The sequence below is a fragment of the Nicotiana tabacum genome, chromosome 13 (assembly GCF_000715075.1).
Source record: "Nicotiana tabacum cultivar K326 chromosome 13, ASM71507v2, whole genome shotgun sequence".
Taxonomy (NCBI): Eukaryota; Viridiplantae; Streptophyta; class Magnoliopsida; order Solanales; family Solanaceae; genus Nicotiana; species Nicotiana tabacum.
The window spans coordinates 92,851,769-92,861,890 of record NC_134092.1 but is presented as its reverse complement, the minus strand read 5'-3'; the positions used below and the strand labels follow the sequence as shown (position 1 = coordinate 92,861,890).

General features: G+C 36.8%; 1 protein-coding gene across 1 annotated transcript; it reads left to right on the top strand.

The window, feature by feature from the left end:
• The first annotated feature begins 3,880 nt into the window (after nucleotides 1-3,880).
• LOC142168231 (uncharacterized) lies at nucleotides 3,881-4,387 on the top strand. Its single transcript, XM_075228889.1, has one exon. It carries the CDS (start codon nucleotides 3,881-3,883, stop codon nucleotides 4,385-4,387), a length of 507 nt encoding a protein of 168 aa, XP_075084990.1.
• Nucleotides 4,388-10,122: the final 5,735 nt, after the last annotated feature.

Genomic DNA, 10,122 nt, shown 5'->3' with positions numbered 1-10,122 from the left:
CCTACCTAATATAAGTTAAATACATAGATTATGGGTAGATTTTAACATGTAAAATTATAAAAATTATGAGTTTAGTCGAAAAACCTAAGTTTTTTTTTTATTTATAAAAATGAGATTTAACCACGAAAATAATTATAGAATTGAGTGAAAATTATATATTTTAGTTCGTGAGGTTATGGGTAATATTTATCTTCGAAAATTTTCGGAATCCGGGCACGTGGGCCCGGTGGCAAGTTTTAGGAATCTTCCATTTTGGTTGGGTAATTACTCTAATAGTCAAATTATGAACTTTTAAACATGTATTGATTAATTTATATAATATTTGACTAGTTTCGGATTATTCGACACCGAGTTGAGGTGTGGGCCGGAAAACGAGCTTTGAGACAAGGTAAGTCTTTTGCCTAACCTTTTAAGAGGGAATTTACCCCATAGGTGATTTTAATTACTATTTGCTTCAAATTATGAGGGCTACGTACGCACGAGTGACGAGAGTCCGTGTGTAGCTACTAATTATGCTTATGTTCGGGTAGTTTAGGACCCAAATTATGAAATACTTATAATATTTGCACCTTATTTGTTAATTAAAGTGCCTAAATTATATTGAAGCTTGTTAAGGAATTGGCAGAGAGTGAATTACACTTACTTGAGTTTTTGGCGGGTTACTTGACCGTTAATAGAAATTGTGCTTCCTTGTACATTAACCTTGTATTAGCTTTCAAATCGGTTGTTCATAAAGTATCCTCCCTTCTTGTGGAGCGGGCCGAATGCCTCGGCAGTAGATAGATGTGTCTATGGTTCGTGTCGCTCGACTCTCGGTAGTGTACACATTATTTTGGATCGGGTCGTACGATCTCGACATAAATCGTGCGTGTTAATGTTTGAAGCCTGAACATACTGGACATTACTTTTCATGAAGTGAGAGATTATAATTTATTTATTTGTTCGAAATTTACCTAGAATTAGTCGGTGGTAATAGAAGACTCTTGGAATTTACTACTTATTGAAGAATTATTGGACCAACTGTTGTTATTGTATTAATATTATTGTTCACATACTTTATGTTTATTTAGCATTTTTGTGTTTTATTGTTAGCCCATATTAAGTGTAAATGTCGACCCCTCATCACTACTTTTTCGAGATTAGACTGGATACTTACTGGGTACATGGTGTTTATGTACTCACGCTACACTTCTGTACTAATCGTGAAGGATCTGAGGCAGGTGCATCTGGCAGTCTTACCGGCGCGCACCCCCGATACCCCGAGGCCTAGTGGTGAGCTGCTCTTCTGAGTCTGTTCGGCAGCACCCAAAGTCTCTCTTTTGCATTACTTTTTGTCTACTCTATTTCAGACAGTAGTTTAGTATTTTTATATATTCTACTAGTAGCTCATATACTTGTAACACCGGGTCTTGGAATTATACTAGTAGGCATTTGATGGCTTTGAGTAATTAATTCACCATACTTGCTCTCAAATTAGCTTCACTTTATTTTATTAAATTTTCACCTCTTGCTTGCTTAATAAATAAGGAAAAATCAACCATTTTGGAATTCTTAAAAAGAATAAACACATGGCTAGTTCACCGTTGGCTTGTCTAGCGGCGACGTTGGGCATCATCACGACCTACCAGAGAAATTGGGTCGTGACAATATCGAAGCAGTAATTTCTAATTTACTCATGGATTCCTCTAGCATAAACAATCTTACTTACCCTTTAGGGAAAACGTTAATTGTATCAATGGCTCTCAACTCCCTTTGAAGCTTAATGCTCAAAACTATCCCACTTGGAGAGCCCAAATTACCCCTTTACTCAGAGGCCATAATCTTTTGGGTTATGTCAACAGTGACACCAGATCACCTCCAACCACCATTGAAATAAATTGTGAATTGGTTCCTAACACCGATTATGAATTTTTGGTATGAGAAATTGCAAGACAGATGTTATGGTTTGCACTAGACCTGACATAGCCCATACAGTTGGAGTTGTTAGTAGATATATGTCAGATCCAGGAAAGGAACATTGGGAAGGTGTAAAATGGATATTGCGATATCTCAAAGGCACCTCAAGTATGCCACTTTGTTTTTAAAAAGAACAATATTATCTTACAAGGTTTTGCTGATGCAAATTTAGGCGGCGATCTAGATAGTCAAAAAATTACCACGGGCTATGTGTTCACCTTGGTTAGTACTGTTGTTAGCTGGATATCCAGACTTCAGAAAAGTGTTGCTCTATCTACCAATGAAGCAGAGTACATGTCAATCTCAGAAGCTGGAAAAGAGATGATTTAGCTCAAGAATTTTCTTAAAGAGCTAGGTAAAGACTAGGACAATTGTGAGTTTTTCAGTGATAGCCAGAGTGCAATTCATCTTGCCAAGAATCTAGTGTTTCATGCAAGATCGAAGCATATCCAGTTGAGGTATCATCATATCCGAGAGTTGATAAGTGAAGAAACCTTTTCCTTGTAGAAGATAACAAGATCAAAGAACCATCAAACATGTTGACCAAAGCTATCAGTGTTGATAAACTGAGGTTGTGCACTGCCTTAGTTAGCCTTCAAGGCCGATAGTGTGAAGGCGCCGCCAGAGAATAGCAAACCTTTTTTTTAAATTTCTTTCTTGATGTAACATAGGTTTTAGGGGGAGATTGATAGAAGAAAACATGTTGTTGTATGTAAAAGAAAGAAAAGTGGACAAAACAAAAGAAAGAAAAGACAAAAAGAGATGAAAATATGATGTAAGAGAATACATCGACATTCTTATGATATAAACGCTTATATCAGTATTCTTACGTCGGCAGGGTATTGGACTGAGCTGCTACTTGTGACAGATTGGTAAGATCAAATTCTTTTCTTGTACTGGCCTAATCACACAATGAATTGATCTTGGTGTGAAAGAGAATTTTTCTATAAGCTGCATGAGGCAGGGATTTCTATGCAGTTTGTAAAATTTAATTCCTCTACAAGGTCATTCTAATAATCCCTTTTGATTGTCAATAGAGCGATCAATTCTGGTTTGTGAATTACTAACATTAACTTCTACTACCATATGAACTCCCCATAGTTAGACCCTTAGCGTTCCAGATAACGTGATTCATTAAGTGAGTTCAGAGTTGGTTACGGTTTCTTAGAATTCATGGGTATATTATTGTATTAAGGTCCAAAATTGACTCCCTTGTGCTCATATGGGAGTTGGTAATGCCAGAATAGGTTCATTGGTATGAGAAAAGTTTAGGTTGCTTGGAACCATTTGGTCATAGCTTGATGATTTGTTCCCGCATGTTTATCCCTAGTTTTAGGGTCGCTACTGGTGTTTGGTGCCAGCGACAATCATTTCCCTACTAGTCCGCTTGGTTGATCGCTTATTGATAGCGTCTGATTTGTTATGGACTTTATGAGTATCGTTGGTTTGAAGTGGGAAATGGTATTGTTAAGGATAATCCTATCCAACAGAATTCAAATTCAACTATGACATAGATTCAGTTATGTCTTTGTAACTGCATATATCTGTAAATTCTATCTGATATAGATTCAGTTATATCTTTGTAACTGCATATACCTTGTACCATAAATACCTGTAACTGGAAACATAGAAATACAAGTTGAGAACTATTCTTCTCTGAGATTCTTTATGGTACCGAAGCAGTAATTCCTAATTTACTCATGGCTTCCTCTAGCACAAACAAACTTGCTTACCCTTTAGGAAAAACGTTAATTGCTATCAATGGCTCTCAACTCCCTTTGAAGCTTAATGCTCAAAACTATCCCACTTGGAGAACCCAAATTACCCATTTACTCAGAGGCCATAATCTTATGGTTATGAATTTTGGGATTGTCAAGATCAACTAATCTTGGAAGCCATTATTGCTTCAGTATCCTTTGTAGTAATGAACACCACTGCAGATGCCAAAACCTCAGCGGAGGCATGGACCAAGTTTCAAATGGCATTTGCAAATAAATCAGCCACTCGAATCCTATCCTTGCATGATAAGTTGTCTAAAGCAAGGAGAGATTCACGCCTAGTTGCTGAATATCTTCAATTTATCAAGTCAATTGCTGAGGAACTCTCTCTATGTGGAAGTCCTGTTAGCGATGTGGATCTTATAGTCCACATTCTTAGTGGTGTTGGCCCTAAATTTCGAGATATTGCTGCAGTTGTTCGTGCTAGAGATACTGTCATATCATTCGATGAACTCCAAGACAAGTTACTAGCTCATGAATTGTATTTGAAACAAATAGATCCCACATTTGACACCGCTCCCATCACAACAAATCATGTTCGCAAGGGCACAAACACTAAATCTTCTTTTCAGCAATGGCAAGGCAATTCTGGAAAGACAAATCAATCTTTTCAATCTGACCATGAAAGTATTGGTTTTCCAGTGAATTCCTAATCATATAAGTCTCAGAAGTTTGTACCGAGACAATATTCTCGAGGCTCAGGATCTCAAGCCAAAATCCAATGTCAATTATGCGACAAATTTGGGCACCATGTCAAACAATGTTTTTGAGCACGCGATTATTTCAGGGACTTATTTTCACGGAATCCTCAAGTACACTCTAATGCAAATTCTCGATCTGATCAACAATGGTTGCTAGACACTGGAGCATCTCATCACATCACTAATGACCTGTGTAACCTTTCTCTTCATTCACCATATGATGGCAGCGATGAATTGCACCAAACCATGTAAATCTTGTCTTGTCTTGTCTTGTCTTGTCTTGTACAGTTTGTTGCTTTTCTCTTTTACATATTTTTTTCCTTACGTTTCCCAATATCTGGTACGATCTCTCTTCCCACTAAAAAGTTCCATCTTTCTAATGTTTTATGTGTTCCTTCTGCTAAAACCAATCTCATATCTGTATCTCAGTTTTGTAACTCTAACCAAGTGTCAATCAAATTCTTTTCTGACTATTTCTTGTGAAGGATCAATTCACGGGGGAGATTCTGTTCAAAGGCCAACTTGATCAATCCTTATACAAGCTTCTGTCATCTTCATTTTCTCATAATCGCGTCTGCTTCAACATTCGAGTTTCATCAGCCTCCTGGCATCAACGCCTTGGCCATCCTAGCGCTAGGATTTTAATTTTATTTTGTCCAAGTTTCAATTACCTGTATCTTCTGTTAAAGCATCTCTATGTAATCCATGTCAATGCAATCAAAGTCATCGTCAATCGTTTGGCGTTTCTTCTCTAAGTAGCAGTAGACCTCTTGAACTTTTATATTCTGATTTATGGGGTCCTGCCCCAGTGCAATCAATTGATGGGTTCCTTTATTATATCATATTTGTGGATCATTACACAAAGTACATCTGGCTCTTTCCTTTGAAAGCAAAATCTGATGTGTATAAAAATTTTCCAACATTCCAAAAATTTGTTGAGAATACCTTTGATGTCAGCATAAAATCACCTGCAAACACCACCTCACACTCCACAACACAACGGGGCTGCCGAACGTCGTCAATCGCCATTTAGTAGAAACTGGCCTCACGTTACTGAAACAACTTACCTCCCTTCTTCCTTTTGGTCATTTGCATTCCAAACTGCCACATACCTCATTAATCGTCTTCCTACACTAGTTCTTCAATTCTCCTCTCCTTATCAAAAGCTCTTTAGTCGTTCTCCCAATTATGAATCCTTGCGTGTCTTTGGTTGTCTCTGTTATCCTTGCCTTCCTCAGTATACAAAATCCAAATTTGATCTCAAATCAGTTCCCTGTGTCTTTCTTGATTACTCCTTGCATCAAAGTGCCTATTTATGTTATGATTTTAAATCTAAGAAGTACTTTACCTCACGTCATGTTGTCTTTCTTGAACATATCTTTCCATATCAATCTCGTCATTCTTCATATTTTTTCATTTCAAATTGGTATTCTATTCCTTCTACTGATTCCTCTCTCACTCTAATTCCCTTTCAAACTAATTCCTTTCCTCCGACGTCTCCATCTGCCAGTCAACCTATTGCACAATCATCGTTACCCTCTTATCCATGCCCGTCGATGACAAACAGTGATCCTCCTTCTTCAACATAAAACAACACTCCTTCCGCTTCACTGCAAAATACTCATTACATGATCACTCGTTCTAAAACTAACATCCACAAACCTAAAACTATACACCATGTCACTAAACATCCTTTTCCTTGAAGTACCAGAACCAACGACAGTTGCGCAAGCTCTATTACATCTAGAGTGGCGCTCTGCCATGTCAGATGAATTCAATGCATTAATTAAAAATGGTACTTGGGTTCTTGTTCCTCCTAATTCTAATCAGAATTTAGTTGGTTGTAAGTGGATTTTCAGGGTAAAAAGAAATGCAGATGGCTCACTTCAAAAGTATACGGCTCGACTGGTTGTGAAGGGATATAGCCAGCAACCAGGAATTGATTTTGGTGAGACATTCAGCCCAGTGGTAAAGCCAGTCAAAATTTGTGTGGTTCTTATTTTAGTTGTTACACAGTCCTGGCCTCTGATTCAATTAGATGTGAACAACGCCTTCTTACATGGCCCTATAGAAGAAGACGTTTTCATGAAACAACCATCGGGATTCAGTGATCGTGCCAAACCACACCATGTATGTAAATTAGTCAAAGCTCTTTACGGGCTCAAGCAAGCCCCTAGAGCCTGGTATCAAGCCTTACGTTCATTTACTTTGAAGTTTGGCTTCTGTCAATCCCAAAGTGATCACTCTCTGTTCATATATTGTCAAGGTACCACTTGTTGCTATTACTTGGTGTATGTGGATGATCTTATTGTGACAGGTAACAATTCCTCCTTAATTCAGCGATTTATCCGAGCTCTTGGAGCACAGTTCTCATTAAAGGACCCCCAACATCTCCCCTACTCAAGTGTACCATTGCCTTTGGTCTCCATATTACTCCACAATCCTTCTTGAAGTTTCATGCATTTTATGATGCTGACTGGGCCGGTGATCCATCTGACAACAACTACTTCTGGATACTTACTGTATTTTGGTCATGTTCCAATTAGTTGGAGTTCAAAGAAGCAAAAGACACTTGCTAGATCGTCCACAGAAGTCGAGTACAGGGCGGTTGCTGCAACAACTGCTGAAGTTCAATGGGTTAAATCTCTTCTTCAAGAACTTGGATACTGGATACCACCTTCCAAAATATATTGTGATAATATATCTACCATGTATACATGTCAAAATCTCGTTCTTCACTCTAAAATGAAGCATCTGGAAATTGACATCCATTTTGTCAGAGATTTAGTTCAAAAAGGTGCTCTTTGAATATCTCACATCTCTTCAAAAAATCAAATAACTAATCTTTTTAGTAAGCCCTTGTCCAAGCATCAGTTTCAGCTCAACAAGTGTCACGACCTCCTGGATGGATCCTCAATCTTGCGGGGGGGGGTGTTAAGGATAATCCTATCCAACAGATTCAAATTCAAATCTGACATAGATTCAGTTATGTCTTTGTAACTGCATATATCTGTAAATTCTATCTGATATAAATTCAGTTATATCTTTGTAACTGCATATACCTTGTGCTATAAATACCTGTAACTTGAACAATAGAGATACAAGTTAAGAACTATTCTTCTCGGAGATTCTTTAGGTATCAGGATCATTGGAATTATTTGAAGGATTATAGGTTGAAGAGGATGGAGAAGGTTGATCAAGTTTCATCACTCCATCTGATTGTGAGTATCATAGGGTTATGAATAGGTGATTGTTTTAACAAGATAGAAAGAGTCGTCTATTAGCAATAGTATTAGTTGAATTTTCAAGTTTAAATTCAAAATTATAACTCGTAGGAAAAATATTTAATATTTGTTGTTTTGGAATTAACTCGATTTACTAATAACGGTGGAGTTAGGTGTAGTTTGTATAGGAAGATCTATGAGGATTACTGGGGTGAAAAATTAATTTTCAAACAGATTCGGTATAAGGGAGTGGTTATATTTGCTTGTGACACATTATCAAAAGGAGAGTATATCCTATGTTTTTTAATCTCTTTTACTATTTAGAACATAACTACCAACGCGAGCAAGAACAGTAGTAGTTTTAGTAATTTTACCATCTTTCACTAGCCTCATGTTATCCGCTACCTATATCGATGTGGGTTTTTAATTGGAACCTCAACATATATACGAGCATATTTGTCCCTTAGAGTTGCAGATGGACAAGTATCATTGATAAAATGACAGTATCATAGTATTTATTCAGTAGAAATTTCTAATAAACGAACCCAAATTGCTAAGTAGGTAACTTTTGTCTCAAAAGCGATATATGAAGTTAGGGTACCATTTTTTAATTGATAGAAAGAAATCATTGATGAATTAGGGCCCAGGGCATTTTGCAAACTTTATTCCTTGAGAAGTTTGACTATGAAATAATTCTTCTAAAACCTTTCATAGATCTTTCAATTTTGGATTTTAAATATCGGTAGCCCATTCGCTTTCCGAATGATTTGATAATTAAGAGACTTACGGGTTTCTCCTTAATAAAAGTAGATCTACAATAACTGTATCATTGGTCGTTGAGAATCCTCGTGAAGCACATGAATTTCCTTTTTCCACAACCTACTAATCCTTTTTACAATGCAGAGAAGATTTTCTCATAAAAACTCTTATCCATCATATATTGATGGGAAAAGCGTATCTTTTTCAACACCCAGTGTGCGCGATATATATATATACACATACGTAGAGTTTAGGAGAAGGACATACTAATGAACTAATGGGTTAATTAGCACCCCTTATGGGTGAAACTACATATAATAATAGAAAATTTCCGAGCAATCATCAATGGTTAGAGGGATGGTGTCGTTATCATCGACGTTATCGCTGAAGTCTTTTTCCATATGCAAGTCGTCGGCATAGTATAGTGTATCTATTGTTTAAAGGATAGTTAGATTGGTGGATCTTATCTTGATTCATAGGGGTTAAATCGGGTGGTTCTTCTGATGGTATCCTTCATCCTTGGTTTAGATACAACCCGGATATTTGAAGAGGCCGTAGCAGTTGAAGAGAGTGTTTAATTTGCTTGCAAATCTCAGGAAACTCGTTCAAATCCAATTGCAAAGAAACTAGCTAGATAAAAGAAAATGAAGTCTTAGATGAGGAGCTCTGCAAGTTGAAAAAATGTTCAATATCTAGCTAGCAAGCTCATTTTTACATTAAGCACAATAACTTCTGCAAAAGAGAAGTATTTTGACTCTAATGACTATGCAGACATGTTCTAACTTGGTAATCAAATCATGAATTGTAGCATCTAAAAGCTCTTTGACGAGTGTTTTATTTCTTGATAGTTCTCGTTTTAAACTCCTTTGTACTTGATACTCGGTTAAAAATATGTGTATTGTATGCACATCCCCTCATATTTTATTTCAATCTCGTGTATTTACATGCGTGTTAGTGATTAATTGATCTTAATTTTGATGTTCATATATCTAGGAATCGTTCGAGAACGAAATGGAATGAATATGCACGAGTTGAAGTGGAAAAAAGAAGAAAACTGGACGAGGTACAAGACCTGCTCTCCTAGGCCAGTAGGTGCTGCCTGTAACTCTAGGGACAGATGAGCAAAAGCTACAGGGAGGTCTAGTGCCCAGCCTAGGGCGGCACGCTGGCCAGATCCTCTATTCAAAAAAAAAATTATTTTTATATGTGACAAGGTTATTTCGTTCCTACGCACCACAAACTCGTATAAAAGAGTTTCTAAAAATAATTTTGAGGGGGACACGAGACTTTTTAGAGAAAAACACACGTTGGGAGCAAGTTGGAGCAAGGATTGTAGAGCTCTTCTACCGTTCATCTTTTCTTAGTACTTTAATCATTCAGAAATTTGTGAAATTATTATAATAATTATGTGTGGCTAAGCTCCTTTATTATATGATTATGCTTAGCCATGAATATTGATGTTTGATTGCTATTTTCGCCTTTAATAAGAATTGCTATTACTCCATATTGCTATTTTTTTTTTACTCGGTACTAAATTGTTTGATTGTTTAGCCAACAGTTAAGTTATAAATTAACTATCTAGATTATGCTTGAAAAAGACGTTTTTAGAAAATAGAAGAGTTGAAGAAAGCATGATCGTATCTATAAGGTTAGGAGGCGAATTTGTGGTTAAGATAAAATTATACCTAGTTACCATGATTAATT

Bases quoted from the DNA above. Each gene is read 5' to 3' on its own strand.
- LOC142168231 (XM_075228889.1), top strand. From the start codon at position 3,881: ATGAACACCACTGCAGATGCCAAAACCTCAGCGGAGGCATGGACCAAG.